At 42.5% G+C, this 18,648-nt stretch overlaps 1 protein-coding gene across 32 annotated transcripts in view; it reads left to right on the forward strand.

Moving 5' to 3' along the window:
- Window positions 1–18,648, forward strand: part of clasp2 (cytoplasmic linker associated protein 2) — a 453,349-nt gene that overhangs the window by 54,388 nt on the left and 380,313 nt on the right. For all 32 annotated transcript variants that reach the window (XM_085993872.1, XM_085993847.1, XM_085993851.1 and 29 more), the window contains exons 6-7: window positions 3,888–3,985; window positions 18,041–18,111. In XM_085993872.1, coding sequence (XP_085849998.1) covers window positions 3,888–3,985; window positions 18,041–18,111 — 169 coding nt within the window. The remainder of the gene's footprint in view (window positions 1–3,887; window positions 3,986–18,040; window positions 18,112–18,648) is intronic.

Here is an 18,648-nt window from a genome sequence, read left to right on the forward strand (position 1 = left end):
AGCTTGACAGATCCTCCGCCTGCCCTGGAGAAGGGCCTCTGCGGGGAGAGAGTTCCGCTTTCTGCACAACCTCCGCCCGCTGAAAACCCTTAAAAAAAATCTTACGCATTTATAATTTAAATTTTTTTTTAATAAAGGTAAGTTTATTTTTAGCCCGTAAAAAACTTTAATTTTGTTTTCAAAATCTTAAATTTTTGTTTAAAATAATTTAATATAATTTTAACTAATTGTAAAAATGTGATGGTTTTAAAAAAAAAAAAAAAAATGTATTTAATGTTTTGATGTTTTTTTGAATGATCCCCATTCATACATTTGACCGGTCTAACCTGTCAAAACTATGAAGGGGGATTCCCTTCTTTCATTGGTATCCCAGACGCTTGCGAACCGCATGCGCCTCTGGGATACCTGGGCCCTGCGCATTTCGTAGAGCAGAGGCCCAGGAGTGGAAATGTCCGGAGCTCTGAGGTAAGGGCGAAGATTTTTCCCGGATCGGAGGCCTCCGCACGCAGGAAGCCTCCGATCGGAAAATACGGGCCAGTTTCTCTTTATTTACTCTATCTAAACCTTTCATGGTTTTAAACACCTCTATCAAATCTCCTCTTGACTTTCTCTGCTCCAAGGAGAGCAACCCCAGCTTCTCTAATCTATGCACATAACTGTATTCCCTCATCCCAGGAACCATTCTAGTAAACCTCTTCAGCACCCTCTCCAAAGCCTTCACGTCCTTCCTAAAGTGTGGTGCCCAGAATTGGACACAATACTCTAGTTGGGGACGAACTAGCGTTTTATACAGGTTTAGCATCACTTCCTGGCTTTTATACTCTCATTCCATTTGTAAAGCCCAGGATCCCACGTGCTTTATTAACTGCTTTGTTAACCTGTCCTGCTACCTTCAGAGATTTGTGCACAAACACCCCCCCAGGTTCGCTGTTCTTGCACCCCCTTTAAAATTGTACCATTTAATATGTATGGTCTCCCCTCATTCTTCCTACCAAAATGTATCGCCTCACACTTCTCTACATTGAATTTCATCTGCCATGTGGCTGCCCATTCCACCAGCCTGTCTATATCTTCTTGAAGTCTATTACCATCTTCCTCACAGTTTACTACACTTGCAAACTAAGTGTCATCTGCAAAGTGTGAAATTGTGCCTGGTGCCTCCAAGTCATGAATTTATATCGTAAACAGCAGTGGTCCCAGTACTGAACCGTGGAACTCCACGGTATACCTCCCTCCAGTCCAAAAAACCAGCAGTGGTCCCAGTACTGAACCGTGGAACTCCACGGTATACCTCCCTCCAGTCCAAAAAACCCAGCAGTGGTCCCAGTACTGAACCGTGGAACTCCACGGTATACCTCCCTCCAGTCCAAAAAACCAGCAGTGGTCCCAGTACTGAACCGTGGAACTCCACGGTATACCTCCCTCCAGTCCAAAAAACCAGCAGTGGTCCCAGTACTGAACCGTGGAACTCCACGGTATACCTCCCTCCAGTCCAAAAAACCAGCAGTGGTCCCAGTGCTGAACCGTGGAACTCCACGGTATACCTCCCTCCAGTCCAAAAAAACAGCAGTGGTCCCAGTACTGAACCGTGGAACTCCACGGTATACCTCCCTCCAGTCCAAAAAAACAGCAGTGGTCCCAGTACTGAACCTTGGAACTCCACGGTATACCTCCCTCCAGTCCAATAAACCAGCAGTGGTCCCAGTACTGAACCGTGGAACTCCACGGTATACCTCCCTCCAGTCCAAAAAAACAGCAGTGGTCCCAGTACTGAACCGTGGAACTCCACGGTATACCTCCCTCCAGTCCAAAAAAACCAGCAGTGGTCCCAGTACTGAACCTTGGAACTCCACGGTATACCTCCCTCCAGTCCAAAAAAACCAGCAGTGGTCCCAGTACTGAACCGTGGAACTCCACGGTATACCTCCCTCCAGTCCAAAAAAATAGCAGTGGTCCCAGTACTGAACCGTGGAACTCCACGGTATACCTCCCTCCAGCCCAAAAAACCAGCAGTGGTCCCAGTACTGAACCGTGGAACTCCACGGTATACCTCCCTCCAGTCCAATAAACCAGCCATTCCCCACAACTCTGTTCTTTACCCCTTAGCCAGTGTTGTATCAATGCTGCTTCTGCCTCTTTTATCCTTTGGGCTTTAATTTTGCTAACAAGCCGAGTATGTGGTACTTTATCAAATGCCTTTTGAAAGTCCACATACACACACACTGCACTGCCCTCATTCACTCTCTGTTACCTCATCAAAAAACTCAATCAAGTTAGTCAAATACGATTTACCTTTAACAAATCCGTGCTGGCTCTCCTTTATTAGTCCATGCTTGTCCAAGTGACTTAATTTTCTCCCGGATTATTGTTTCTAAAAGCTTTCCCACCACCGACGTTAAACTGACTGGCCTGTAATTGTCTGGTTTATCCTTCTCCCATTTTTTGAACAACATTTACAATCCTCCAGTCCTTTGGCACCACCCCAGTATCTAAGGATGATTGGAAGATTGTGGCCAGCACCTTCCCTCAGTAACCGAGGATGCATCCCATTCGAACCAGGTGATTTATCCACTTTAATTACCGTCAGCCTTTCCAGTACCTCCTTTTTATCTATTTTTACTTCAACCAGTATCCCAGGAACCTCCTCGATTACAAAGTCCTCTTCCTTGGTAAACACCAATGCCAAGTACTGATTTAGTACCTCCGCCATGCCTTCTGCCTCCAATGATAGTTCTCCATTTTTGGCCCCTATTCGGCCCCACCATTCGCCTGACAACTCTTGTACTTTTAATATGCCTACAGGAGATTTGTGAATTCCCCTTTATGTTAGCCGCCAATCTATTCTCTTACTGTCTCTTTGCCCCTCTTAGTTCCTTTTTCACTTTTCTTCTGTACTTTTTACATTCAGTCTGATTCTCCCTTGGATTGTCAAGCTGACATCTGTCATGTGCCCCTTTTTCTGCTTCATCCTACTCTCCAACTCCTTTGTCATCCTGGGAGCTTTGGCCTTGGTTGCCCTCCCTTTCCCCCTTGTAGGAATGTACCTTGACTGTACCTGAACCACCACCTCTGTAAAGGTGCCCATTACTCCACGACAAAAAATGCCGAATTGCGATGGCCGGTTTCTGTAATGTTTTGAGGCATGCCTCACTGCCAGTTTCAGGTGGTGGTAGTCTTCAGAAACTTTTGATATTTGGAAATTCATCCGCAATTTTTTCTTTATTGTCTTGTTGCACACTTCTTACCTTGGTGTTACTGAATGACAGAAATATTCTTTATACATTTCCATCATAACTTTTTGACAAATGGCCAGAAAAATATGGGTATAACAGTTTTTAAGAATGCACATTGCATGTATGTTTTTTCTTGTCTCCTTTACTGTTAGTTTGCTCCTCATAGTATTCCTTCATCTCCTGAGGGGGTTCCATGTAGCAGCTGGCCTTCATTACCTCACTGCTGATATTATTTGTGGTTGTGTCCTGACGTTGAGTCTTGGTTAGCTTTTCATCTGCCACGGCATCACAGTCCAGTCTCATTCTGTCCATGGCAGATGTTCGCACTGTGCATTTGCAGCAGGGATTGTTGCATAATGATAAAAAATCAAGAGATCTGGTTTTTTTTTTGTCCCTAATCAAGGAACACTGAGCCCAATTGTCCTGCTCTCCTTCCACCCCAGCTAAAATAGAATAACTTAACACAAAGCAAGGAGTGACTGGTAACGTGCTTGGTGTTTATCTTTCAGGATCTGCTGTGATGTAGTTAGTCATATTGCATTAATGTCTGATCATAAACAACTTTTTCCATTCCCCTCTTCCCCCCCCCCCCCCCCCACCCACCAATTCCCCTTAATTGAACATATGCTAATAGTTTTCACTGCACCTCCACAGGTAAGAGATACAGCCATGAACGCTATGGTGGAAATTTATCGTCGTGTTGGGGAGAAAGTAAGAGCTGACCTCAGCAAAAAGGGAGTTCCACAAGCACGGTAAGTTACTTCATGATTTAATGATGAGCAGCCATTTTATAGATGGCATGTTGTGTGGGTTCAGTAGTTTTGCAGCATTGATTTGAGAACTTTGGTTGATTAACTTCATTGACGTTTATTGGAACAGATTGCAATACTGTCATACGATAAACGGTCACAATTTAAAGCTCAAACATGTAAAAATTTCATCTGTTAATCCAATCTGTGACATATTTACAAGCAATGCAAAATGTTGATACTTTGCTTGGTTGCAATAGTTCAAGATATGAGTGCTGCTCATATCTTTGAAACACATTATGCTTTATTATTAGCATCATCTTGACTTTGTTTCTCAAGGTAGTTCAGGCAAGTGCAAAAGCATTCCATCTGAAAAGGTATAAAGTTCAAACCCATTAATTGATGTAATGTCCTTTTCAGGATTTGAGCTGGAAAGATCTTTATTGAAGATATTATGATATAACAAACAATTTTAATTTAATGTATTAAAAAAAATTAAAAAGGAAACTCAAAAGATCCTTAAATTACAGTACATTGAAGTGGATTCAATGAGGGTTATATTAAAGAAGACAAAATGGGCAAAACCAAGCTGTTGTAGAAACCTTATCTATAATAATTTGAGCTGAAAGTTCCTCGGCTTCTTGGTCGTGATCGCTACTAATAATTCTAATTCTGTCAAACTGCACTTGGAGATCTATCTGTTTACCCTTTACACATGTTTGGATGAGCTTTTCTTTCATCCTGGGGAAATTTCTCGTATTCCATTCTTTTTACTGAGATTATGCCAAAGTCATAGTTTCCCTAGAATCCCATGTTGCATGAAGTGTTCTCCCACAGAGCAGTTCCTAGTTTTTGTCATTGATAGCTGTGTTAGCGGTTGCTGTTCCATTTAAGAGGAAGTGCTTTTCTATATTCTGCATCAGAATTGGTAGAATCCAAGTTGTGAAGTTTTAACTGAATGCAGAATCATCTTTTGAAGAATGGCTATTATTCAGATTAGAAGCATGTGCCCACATCATAATCTAAAATACCACATGTTCTGTTGCTGGTTTCACTTGACGCACCTCCGCCCATCTTCCATCCAAGTTATGGCAGACGATTAGCAGATGCCCCGCAGAAATTATCGACACCCGAGTTTAGAAGGTCGATGTGGTTTTGTGCATTTTGCATCATTGCCCTCCGGGGTTGAAGAAGAATTTCCCACTAATGTTTTTTTCTAAGTTAGACTATCTTTTTTTTGCCTCTCCCAGTAGATTGTATGACTAGGAACCACACAGCAGGTCAGTCAGCATATCTGGAGAGAAAGAACAGGTTACAATGTTACAGGTGTGTACTCTTCACACACAGCCTTTTCTTTGGAGCTATGGTTAAGGTCTTAAGTTGTTAAAGTCAATATTACGACCAGAGGGCAGCAACGTGCCTATTAGAAAGATATGGCTGTTCCTCGAGCATCAAGAAGTCTAGAAGACCAAAGACAGAGAGGTCAGTATGGGAATGGAATGAAGAATGAAAGTGGCAAGGGCCAGGGACCTCGGGCTTCCACTCCCAGACAGAACTCGGTGTTTAGCATTCGGTTACCGAATCTACTGACCACCTTTGTTCTGTCCACAAGTGCAACCCCAAAGTTCCTGTTGCTTGCTACTTCAATTCTCTGTCCCACTCTGGCCACTCTCTTTGGATTTCTACACTGTTTCAATGAAGCTCAATGCAAGCTCGAGAAACTGCACCTTTCTGCTAGGAACTCTGCAGCCCTATTCACTTAATATTGACTGTAGCAAATAAGACCATAACTACAGCTCCCTCTTTTCCTCTGGGAGGAAGTGCTGGGAATGTGTTTTTTTTACCGTTTCCCAGATGCTGTACATTTATAATATCTTACAATTCTCATTAAGGGTCCATAACTGAAACATCATCTGTTCTCTCCACAGATGTTGCCTGACTTGCTTAGCATTTCCAGTATTTTGTTTTTGTTTCAGATTTCCAACATCTGCAGTATTTTACTCATACGGCCTTTTACCAGCGTAAGGGTTTAAATAAATATTAATTAAAAAAAAATCATTTTAACTTTCAAAAACCTGTAAAATAAGTTTGGTATTTTTGGCCCCTTGAAAAATGTTTAAATTTATTTTTCAAGCAATTACAATTTTGTCTTAAATGTTTTAATTAAATTGTATTTATGTAATTTTTTTTTAATTTCAATGTTAAAATGTATTTTTTGGGTGATTCCTATTAAGCTTATGGGGATTCTGTACGTAAATGGAATCCCCATGAGCATAATGGGGATCCCCTTTCTGATTGATTGGGCCGGCCCACGTGATCCCAGGTACGATTGCGAACTGCCTGCGCCCCTAGGATACGTGGGCCTTTACGCATGTGTACGCGTAGAGGCCCAGGAGGGCCAGTCTCCGGGGATCCAGGACCATCAGATAGGTTTGTAGTTGTATTGCGGTTCGGAGGCAGACGCCTGCGGGAAGCCTCCGATCGCAAATTCAGGACCTTTTGTGTTTCCTGAACGAGGACATCTGAAGCTCTCTGACCACCAACATTTAATAATTTCTGACATTTCTCCAGCGATCCTTATTAGAATTGACTGTGCATTGATATTGGGCAAGGCTGTCGATCGAATAGCCGGATGGCACCTATTCATGTGTAACGTCTCCTACAATAATAACGGTCATATGAACAAGGTACCAGGCGATGCCCAGTATGTGTGGAATTGTATCCCAGTAAAGCACCCATGCTTTTGGGAGCAGAGAGAAATGGCAAAGAAAACATTATCTTTCTGTGTGGTAATTAATGGCTGTGGTATCTACTGATAGAAGTGAAATTGAAAGCTCCAATGAATTGGTTTTTTTTTCCAAGATACTTAGTTTTAAGATTGGTTCAGGATTTTTCTGAAAGAGTTGAATTTACTGTACAGTGTTTGGTTTCTTACATTTAGCTATTTTTGGGAAGATTATGAAGAAAATTAAATGTTTTTTTTCAGTTCTGAATCATTTTAGTCTGTTTGGCTCGGTTCAGTTCCTTTAAATTCATAATGAAATCATTTTCTGTAAATAGGTGTATCGTGTGCAGATGGAGTTCATTGAGGGGAAGTGAGGTCATCCACATTGGATCCAAGAAAGACACACAAAAATATCTTCTTGATGTTGAAAGACTAAGTGTTATGAAAGAGTAAATGGATTTGAGGGTGTGGGTACACAAGTCACTAAAAGCTAGTGCACATGTCCAAAAAGTGATCAGAAAGGCTAATGAAATGTGGGCTTTTATCTCAAAGGAGCTGGAATACAAGGGGGGGGGGGGGAAGAAGTTTTGCTTCAGTTGTACAGAGACTTGGTCAGACCCCAGCTCACACACTGCATTCAATTTTGGGCACCGCCCCTCATAAAGGATATATTGGCCTTGGACAGGGTACAGCGCAGATTCACCAGAATTATACCAGGGCTTAAAGGGTTAAATTATTGAGGACAGTTTCCTTGAGAAGGTTGAGGGACTGATCTAATTGTGGTTTTTAAAATGATAAAACGATTCGATAGGATAGATACAGAGGAACTATTTCTTCAGATGGGGGAATCCAGAACAAGGGGGGGAACAGTCTCAAAATTAATGCTAGGCCATTCAGGAGTGAAATCATGAATGACTTGTACACACAAAGGGTAGTGGGAATCTGGAATTCTTGCTCCCAAAAGGCTTCGGATGTTGGGTCAATTGAAATTTCCAACACAGTGACATTTTTATTGGGTCCAGGTATCAAAGGCGGGTAAATGGATTTGTGGTTCGTGATCTGATTGAATGGCTGTATGGGCTTCAGAGGCTGAATGGGCTACTCCTATTCCGATGTTTTCAATGCAGATTTTTAAAGCGGTGGTTTTGCACTGTTTTGGTCGAGATGGATCTTTCAAATCAAATGCTTCCTGATAGCATTTTGCTTCACATATGGAGAAATTGAATTGGAAGTGTAAAGAACAGACTGGTTCAGGATCTGCTGGTATTTGGTTCTTGGGACTTTTACAAGGGCTTGACTCATAGTAAAATGTTGAAGTTATGCAGCAGCTAGTCATTAGAAGTCTACAGTCAGTGCCCACAATTGTGCATCTTTTTGAGATATTTTCCATGGTATTGTAAATATTGTGCGCATTTTACTCCATCTTTTCAATTTCTTGCCTAGTGGCCACAACTGCATCAGGTTTGAACAGTTTTTGATGTGTTTGTGGGCATTTACAGTTGCAGATGGGCATAACTCGCACCAGCAATGAAGCACAATGCTAGCAGTTACAGCATTTGTTTTGACTTTTCATTCCAGGTCAGACTGGATGTGTAATCAAGAGGGAGGCTCCCTGATACTCTGGCAAAATGTGTTGTTAACCTATTTTATGCTGTACTATGGTTCCATGTTGTTGGCCTCAGCTAGTGCGAATAATCAGGGGCAAATGGCCTCCATCGGAGCGGAATAGTTTAGGTTGGATATGCTGTCTTCCAAGGCAACAGGTTTCTTTTCTGTAGGTGAACTTGCCAGCAGGTTGGCATTAAGCCTTGCATATTTATGATGGGTCCTATACACCAAGCACCACAGCATTGGCACTCTCTGCAGCTCCCTTCAACTGCAAAGCGATATTGAAGATCTTGTGGGATCCGCCTCCTTCCCCAGGAAGATATGAGCACCACAGCTAACCAGAATGACAAGAGCGTATGTCTTGTAGAGTTAACACTCAATTCAGCAACTCCCAGTTAGAGCAGCTTCCTGTGATTCTGAGGATAAGGAGTCTCTCATCCAGCCTTTTTTGCAGCTTCTATTGTAAGGAAATTGCCACACAGACCAACCCTACTGGGAAACCAAGAGGATGATAACTGAGGTATCCGCTTCGCCGACAGTTGCATTTCAAGTGTTCAAGTTGAAGTGCTTTTCTCACCTTGTGCCTTGTGACGTTCTTTACAATAAAGGTACTATATAATGGTGGGGGCTCTTCAATCCCAATTACAAAGCATTCAACGAGGAGGCTTATCCTCTATAACCTGATCTGGAATCAAAGTGGCTGGATTTATGGGAGAGGCTTCTGTGCCACTAAATTCACTGGCCTGGGTTTTCTTATCAATTGGTGCCCATCCTATGGCAAGGACCCATCATAAGCCTTTTGAGGGTATAGTACCTACATTATTTGGGAACCTCCTCCAGGTGGCATTGCTGCAGCAGGGTCGATTGCCCAGGGAACTGCAGCAGCAACTATTATAGCTGCTTTTTGATTTAAAATGCCACAAGTAGAACTTTTTGGCCACTCTTGGATTGGCAGCAGGTAGTGGGAGTAGACACAACCTTTTGTGGGTCTGGGTACTCTGTCCACAGTAGCCCTTTTTGGCTTCAGTCAGAGTGCTCGGCTGGCATACGATCACGGGGCCTGTCATAATCAACCACGTTCTGGATCGTGGAGTATTTCTCACTGCAAGGACTAGCTCTAGCTTTACCCTTTCAAGAATAGTTCCTTCCTTCCTAAAAGTAAATGTACCTTGTGTTTGAAGCTTTTGGTATGTATGATGTGACACACCTGTTGGGAAATACAATACTTTTGGCTCTAGTTTCAGCATGCAGATATACTGAGATGCAGGTACTGATTATCAATCATATTGGTCATGTAGTACATCAGAAATATGCAAATTTCCTGCCAAAAGCTGTCCATATTTGCCAAGATTGTCATTAAACAGGGGTTTGCCATCTGGCTTGTGCAGTGCATTTTGCATTGCTACCACCTGGCTGGCAGGAAATCTATAGGGTCAGTAAATGTAATGTGATCCATTTCTTAGCTGCGTCCGAATAACCCTTGAAATGGGTGTCCATCAGTAGCCTCTGCGGAGCAGTGACCTGGAGTAATCCACATACTTTTACCATATGTTATTGTTTGGACTTCGAATGCATAAATGCACAGTCTCTCAGATGGACTCTCGACTGTCTCTCAAAGGCCTCCCTGTTTCTGTCCCTGACGTACTGCTCGGTTGATCTCCAGTGGCATGATATTTAGGAGAACCAAAAATAAGCTGCTGTGTCGGGTTGTTTTTCTTCTAATGAGTATCCTTCACATGCTGCACCCACTTGGCTGTTGTTTGTGGTTTTGCCGCAAGTACGAATAATTGGTATGCTTTCCTTTGTAGATATGGTTTGAAGCAAATGATACAAAGATCCAGGGCAAGGCGAGCAATTTTAAGCTGGCGAGCAGAGTTGCTCTTTCAGGGATGACTGTGACCTTCAAATTCAGTTACTTGGAGAAGCACGCTTCCAGCTGTAAATAACAAAAACCAAATGAGACTTAGACATTGAAATGCAATTACTGTTTCCTTATTGGAGAGATGTGTATTTGAAGTCGTGGCTAAGTCAGTAATTTCATGATATTTGTTTCCTTAGGCAAGTTTCTATGTAGCAAGAGACACTGAAATCAGTCATCCATGTGACTGAGTTTGGTCAGTGTTCAGTCATAAGTTCAGTTGAGTGGTCTTGTGAACAAGAAGCAGACTCTATAGGGTGGGAAAACAAAGGTCCATCATAGCTGAAAACCAGGCATTTTACTTCCCATTGCATTAGTAATTGAAGAGTTAGTGAATTCTGATTCATAATCAGTGGCCTGCAGCTAAGAGGGTTGCTTTGAAGGGTTCTATTCATACCTTTCAAGTTGTAGTTCAACTATTTTTTAATATTATAGTGAGTGGTACATGTGATGAATATTTTTAGGCAGTTGGTAAGGTCTTTTATAGCTGCTTTTAAAATCTTTTCCTCCCTCTCCACCCCGCCCCCCTCCCCAAGCCAATTGTGTCACATAGAAAAATAGGAGCAGGAGTCGGCCATTCGGCCCTTTTGAGCCTGCTCCGCCATTCAATAAGATCATGGCTGATCCTCCTTCTCAATACCATATTCCCACGCTCTCCCCATACCCCTTGATGCCTTTTGTGCCTAGAAATCTATCTATCTCCTTAAATATATTCAGTGACTTGGCCTCCACAGCCTTCTGTGGTAGAGAATTCCACAGGTTCACCACCCTCTGAGTGAAGAAATTTCTCCTCATCTCAGTCCTAAATGTCCTACCCCGTACCCTGAGTCTGTGACCCATCGTTCTAGACCTCCCAGCCAGGGGAAACATCTTCCCTGCATCCAGTCTGTCTAGCCCTGTCAGAATTTTACACGTTTCAATGAGATCCCCTCTCATTCTTCTGAACTCCAGTGAATACAGACCCAGTCGACCCAATCTCTCCTCATACGACAGTCCTGCCATCCCAGGAATCAGTCTGGTGAACCTTCGCTGCACTCCCTCTATGGCAAGTATATCTTTTCTTCGGTAAGGAGACCAAAACTGCACACAGTACTCCAGGTATGGCTTCACCAAGGCCCTGTATAACTGTAGTAAGACATCCTTGCTCCTGTACTCAAATCCTCTTGCAATGAAGGCCAACATACCATTTGCCTTCCTAACTGCTTGCTGCACCTGCATGTTTGCTTTCTGTGACTGATGTGCAAGGACACCCAGGTCCCTCTTGTACATCAACTATTCCCAATCTATCACCATTTAAATAATACCGTACCTTTCTGTTTTTCCTACCAAAGTGGATATTTATCCACGTTATACTGCATCTGCCATGCATTTGCCCACTCACTCAACTTGTCTAAATCGCCTTGAAGCCTCTTTGCATCCTCCTCACAACTCACAATCCCACCTAGTTTCGTGTCGTCGGCAAACTTGGAAATATTACATTTAGTTCCCTCATCCAAATCATTGATATATATAGTGAGTAGCTGGGGCCCAAACACTGATCCCGGTGGTACCCCACTGGTCACCACCTGCCACCCCGAAAAAGACCCATTTATTCCTACTCTCTGTTTCCTGTCTGTTAACCAATTTTCAATCCATGCCAGTATATTAACCCCGATCCCATGTGCTTTAATTTTGCACACTAACCTCTTATGTAGGACTTTATCAAAGGCCTTCTGAAAATCCAAATACACCACATCCACTGGTTCTCCTTATCTATTCTACCAGTTACATCCTCAAAAAACTCCAGTAGGTTTGTCAAACACGATTTCCCTTTCATAAATCCATGTTGACTTTGTCTAATCCCGTTGATATTTTCTAAGTGTCCTGTTATCACATCCTTTATAATAGACTCTAGCATTTTTCCTACTACTGATGTTAGGCTAACCAGTCTGTAGTTCCGTTTTCTCTCCCTCCTTTTTTAAATAGTGGGGTTACATTTGCCACCCTCCAATCTGCAGGAACTGTTTCATAATCTATAGAATTTTGGAAGATGACAACCAATGCATCCACTAAAAAAAAATTCTGAGGAGGAGGAATTCCTGGAATGTTTTCGGGACGGTTATCTGGACCAATATGTCGAGGAGCCGACTCGAGATCAGGCCATTTTAGACTGGGTATTGTGCAATGAGAAGGGACTTATCAGCAATCTTCTTGTACGAGGCCCCTTGGGTCAGAGCGATCATAATATGATCGAGATGGAGAGTGAGGAAATTGAATCAGAGACTAAGGTCCAGAACTTAAATAAAGGGAATTACGAGGGTATGAGACGGGAATTGGGTAAGATTGATTGGGTGGTGTTTCTGGGGGGATTGACAGTGGATAGACAATGGCAAGCATTCAAAGATAGAATGGAAGAATTCCAGAACATGTTTATACCGGTTTGGCATAAAAATAAACCTAAAAAGGTGACTCAACCGTGGATAACGAGGGAAATTAGGGACAGCATAAAATCAAAAAAAAAGGGCATATCAACTGGCAAAAAAAAGCACCAGACCGGAAGATTGGGGGCAGTACAGGATACAGCAATAGAGGACAAAGGGATTAATCAGGAAGGGGAAAATAGAATACGAAAGTAAACTTGCAGCAAACATAAAGACAGACTGCAAAAGCTTTTATCGGTATATCAGGAGGAAAAGACTGGTAAAATCCCAAGTCGGTCCCTTGCAGTCCGATTCGGGAGAATATATAATGGAGAATAAGGAAATGGCAGACCAATTAAACTCATACTTTGGCTCTGTATTCACAAAGGAGGACACAAATAACCTCCCAGGAATATCGGCAAACATAGGGACTAATGAGAGGGAGGAGCTGACAGAAATTAGTATCTCTAGGGATATGGTGTTGGGTAAGTTGAGGGGACTGAAGGCCGACAAATCCCCGGGGCCTGATAAACTACATCCTAGGGTACTTAAGGAGGTGGCCCTGGAGATAGCAGATGCTCTAAGGATCATCTTCCGGAACTCCATTGACTCGGGAACAGTACCCGTGGATTGGAGGGTAGCTAATGTTACCCCAATATTTAAAAAGGGGGGTAGAGAGAAAGCAGGGAATTATAGACCAGTAAGCCTTACATCGGTTGTGGGCAAAATGCTAGAGTCCATTATTAAGGATAAAATAGCGGAGCACTTGACAAATGGGGAAAGGATCGGACAGAGTCAACATGGATTTACAAAGGGTAAATCGTGTTTGACTAATCTGCTGGAATTTTTTGAGGAAGTAACTGGTAAAATAGATGGGGGAGAGCCAGTGGATGTGGTGTACCTTGACTTCCAGAAAGCCTTCGATAAGGTTCCACACAAAAGATTATCATGCAAAATTAAGGCTCATGGGATTGGGGGCAAAGTATTAACGTGGATAGAGAACTGGCTGGCGGATAGAAAACAGAGAGTTGGAATAAACGGCTCGTTTTCGGAGTGGCAGGCAGTGACCAGCGGGGTGCCGCAAGGATCTGTCCTGGGACCCCAGCTGTTCACAATATATATAAATGATCTGGATCAGGGAATTGGATGCAATATTTCCAAATTCGCTGACGACACTAAACTAGGAGGAGGGGTGGGCTCTGATGAGGATGTCAGGAGGCTACAGTGCGATTTGGACAGGTTGGGGGAATGGGCGGATACGTGGCAGATGCACTATAATGTGGATAAATGCGAGGTTATCCACTTTGGGGGTAAAAACAGGAGGGTAGATTATTATCTAAATGGCAATAGATTGGGAGATGGGGAAGTGCAGAGGGACCTGGGTGTTCTTGTGCACCAGTCACTGAAGGAGAGCATGCAGGTGCAACAGGCGATTAAGAAGGCAAATGGTATGTTGGCCTTCATATCAAGGGGGTTCGAGTATAGGAATAGGGATACCTTACTACAGCTGTACAAGGTGCTGGTGAGACCGCATCTGGAGTATTGTGTACAGTTTTGGTCGCCCCATCTGCGGAAGGATGTTCTTGCCATGGAAAGAGTGCAACGGCGATTCACCAGGCTGATACCTGGAATGGCGGGAATGACCTACGAAGAGAGATTAAATAGTTTGGGCTTGTACTCACTGGAGTTTAGAAGATTGAGAGGGGATCTCATCGAAACATATAAAATTATGGCAGGCCTGGACAGGCTGAATTCAGAGAGAATGTTTCCAATGGCCGGGGAGCACAGAACCAGGGGCCACAGTCTAAAAATAGCGGGCAAATCATTTAAAACAGAGATGAGGAAGAATTTCTTCACTCAAAGAGTGGTGAGCCTGTGGAATTCCCTGCCACAGAGGGCTGTGAAGGCTAATTCAATAAATATTTTCAAGAGAGAATTGGATATATTTCTGAAGGCTAAGGGGATTAAGGGTTACGGAGAAAAGGCGGGGACGGGGTACTGAACTGGTAAGATCAGCTATGATCTCAGACGAAGATCAGCCATGATCTCATTGAATGGCGGAGCAGGCTCGAAGGGCCGAATGGCCTACTCCTGTTCCTATCTCTATGTTTCTATGTTTCTATTTCCATGGCTACCTCTTTTCGTACTCTGGGATGCAGATTATCAGGTCCTGGGGATTTATCGGCTTTCAGTCCCATTAATTTCTCCAGCACTATTTATTTTTTTACTAATATTAATTTCCTTTAATTCCTCCTTCTCACTAGACCCTTGGTTCCTTAGCATTTCTGGGAACTTATTTGTGTCGTCTTCCGTGAAGACAGAACCAAAGTATTTGTTTAATTGCTCAGCCATTTCCTTGTTTCCCATTATAAATTCTCCCGTTTCTGACTAAGGGACCCACATTTGTCTTCACTAATCTTTTTCTTTTTACATACTTGTCGAAGGTTTTACAGTCCGCTTTTATGCTCCTTGCAAGTTTACTCACACTCTATTTTTCCCCTCTTAATCAATCTCTCGGCCCTTTTTTGCTGAATTCTAAACCGCTCCCAATCCGCTGGCTTGCTACTTTTTCTGGCAACTTTATATGACTCCTTTTGTAGTTTTGACCTTCAGTGATGGTTTAACCTGATAGTTTCATTAGGCCTTGAGTTTACATGTTTGAACCCCAGTCCCTGGCCTTTTCAATAATGTATCCCTAATACAGTTATCAGTGGGATAAGATTGAACTGATAGCCTTTCCCCATTGAAATGGTATCCCATAGTCGCCTACAACGTGCAGGAAGAAGAAAGTAAAAATTGAAGGAGCACCTGTAAAATCAGGGAAACAGGATTTGAAATTGAAAATGAAAAGCATTGAATAATTAAGTTGGGAGACACTGCAGTTTCTAAATCCATTAAATGCTTCCTCTTGTATTTTTCAGCCTGGTGCATTTCTGATTGGCAAGGGATTAGGGTGAAATGGTGGTGATGTGTTATTTTGATCTGAATGCTGTACAAAATAAACTTTTTTTTAGTGGCTTTAGTGTATTTTGCTAACTTCCATGTATGTGAGGTAACATTTGTTGTTCACGTCCTGATCTGGGTCTTAAAAAACAAATGAGTATTTCTTCTCTCCCCCTTAATTTGTCCTATTTCATTTTGAGTGTTTCAGTGAAGTTGCTGATTTACAATAGCAAAATTCTGCAGATGTTGGAAATCCGAAATAACAACAGAAAATGCTGGAAAAACTCAGCAGGTCAGGCAACATCCGTGGAGAGAAATTTGAGTTGACGTTTCGGGTTGGACCCTTCTTCAAAACTGGAAAGGAAAGAAACTAGATCGAAGGCAGGGCTGCGATCGGACAAAAGAATAAAAGAAACAAAAGAAGTAAAAGAGATTAGAAGCTGGACGAGATGGTAATAGGCTGGGATTAGGTGTAAAGTGTACTGGCAGGGCAAAAGATAGCTGCCAGGTGTGAGAGAGAAACAAAAGGAAAAGGGGGGGGGGGAAAGGAGTGGAACAATTACAAGAGAAAATGAAATGGGGGCCGAGCTTATGATCTGAAATTGTTGAACTCGATATTGAGTCCGGAAGGCTGCAGAGTGCCTAATCGGAAGATGAGGTGCTGTTCCTCGAGTTTACGTTGAGCTTCCGTGGAACAATACAAGAGGCCAAGGACGGTGAGGTCCGAGTGGGAATGGAGCGGTGAATTAAAATGACAGGCGACCGGAAGCTCGGGGTCACCCTTACGGACTGAACGGAGGTGTTCCGCAAAGCGGTCACCCAATCTGCGTTTGGTCTCCCCAATGTAGAGGAGACCGCATCGTGAGCAGCGAATACAGTATACTAGATTGCGAGAAGTACAAGTAAATCGCTGTTTCACCTGGAAGGGGTGTTTGGGGCCCTGGACAGTGGGAAGGGGGGAGGTATATAAGGGTGACCCCGAGCTTCCGGTCGCCTGTCATTTTAATTCACCGCTCCATTCCCACTCGGACCTCACCGTCCTTGGCTTCTTGTATTGTTCCACGGAAGTTCAACGTAAACTCGAGGAACAGCACCTCATCTTCCGATTAGGCACTTTACAGCCTTCCGGACTCAATATCGAGTTCAACAATTTCAGATCATAAGCTCGGCCCCCATTTCATTTTCTCTTGTAATTGTTCCACTCCTTTCCCCCCCTCCCCCTTTCCTTTTGTTTCTCTCTCACACCTGGCAGCTATCTTTTGCCCTGCCAGTACACTTTACACCTAATCCCAGCCTATTACCATCTCGTCCAGCTTCTAATCTCTTTTACTTCTTTTGTTTCTTTTATTCTTTTGTCCGATCGCAGCCCTGCCTTCGATCTAGTTTCTTTCCTTTCCAGTTTTGAAGAAGGGTCCGACCCGAAACGTCAACTCAAATTTCTCTCCACGGATGTTGCCTGACCTGCTGAGTTTTTCCAGCATTTTCTGTTGTTATTGCTGATTTACAACACTTGGTGGCAGTGCATTGCATAAATTGACATTGTGGAGAAATTCCTTCTGCTGAGTTTAGCTCATTTTTTCAGTGATTTAAACTGGTTTTGCACATACTTTTGTTCTTTCTTAATCAAGTAAGCCATGCCCTGCTTTGGAAATCTTCAAATGAAATGCAATTAAATTCTCACCTGTACTAATGAACATGCTGAGAGAATTGCACTGTAACCCTCAAAATAATCACCAAAACAGGAAGCAGTTACTTTTTCCAATAATTCTTTACAGCAATTGCTACAATAGTCTTTGTCCTTTTTGCTAGTTGGGGAAACAATAAAAATATAATATGACTAAACACCTGTGCAATGACAGGGCAAATGTTTTCTTACATTTCATATTTTCTACCTACCTACAACGATTTAGTATTACCCCAACAGATGTGGCAGACATTGCTTCATATCTCGAGATAGAGCCAGTGGACAAAGCAACAAAACTGATTACAAGGTTTAGATCATTAAGCCACATGCATGTGAGGAAGTCGACACCAATCTAATTAAAAAGGTACATTCAGGTTTTTAGGGAATTGACCAGAAAGAACAAAAGTATGTGCAAGATAACAGCATGGCAAGTGACAAGGCTCAAGGGCCCCTCTCCAATCAACTGGAGCTGGGATACTGCTGGAGACTAACCAACCAGAACTGCAAAGCTCTGAAAGCACTGAAAATTCTTTATTTCACTGCTGCTCAGCTAGTCAGGACTACCAAATTCTTAATGGCATCAGCCTGCAGAGTTAGCTGGAGTTCAACGGAAAAGTCATAGCTGCCAGTGAATGGCCGACCTCTCCATGTTTCACTGTGTTTAAAAAAACTCCAACTACATCACAGCTGTTTGGTTCACTATGGCTTCAATGTTAGTTCTATTAAATGTTGGGAGTTATTCTGTGCAGGTGCTAATGTGATTTAAATGATCTGTTTTTAGATTACAGGCACTGTTTGGAAAGTTTGACGAAGTGCAGAAGTCTGGGAACATGATTGTGAGTTTCGGCCACGGTAAGTATAGACGAGTGCTAATTCTTTACAGGCTTCATATTTTGTTTGATTGTAGTACCAGTGTGTCAATATGTAGTACCAGTGTGTCAATATGTAGTACCAGTGTGTCAATATGTAGTACCAGTGTGTCAATATGAAGTACCAGTGTGTCAATATGAAGTAACTATTGAGTGCACCATTTATATAAATAAAAAATAAAAAAAAATAATGGAAGTGCACTATTTTGGTGCAATTGTGTAGAAATTCTGTACCACCTGACGATGAATATATTTGTGTTTATAGCTGTTCATAAAGACCACAATACTGGTATCTTATGGTTGTTGTGTTGCGATTATTACTGTCTGTAATTGTATCTTCAGGAAACTTGATGCAATAAATAGAATATGTCGAAGGAAATAGACTAATTTGTAAGTGCAGCAGTATGTTAATATTATACCAGTGGTATTTTCTTTTTTACAGTGCTTTTGGAATATTTCTAAGCACTTCACAAATGATTACTTTTGAAGTGCAATGATTGTGTTATGGATGCAAACATAA

This window comes from Somniosus microcephalus, chromosome 7 (assembly GCF_052327205.1).
Source record: "Somniosus microcephalus isolate GS21.2 chromosome 7, FLI_Smic_1.0, whole genome shotgun sequence".
Lineage (NCBI taxonomy): Eukaryota > Metazoa > Chordata > Chondrichthyes > Squaliformes > Somniosidae > Somniosus > Somniosus microcephalus.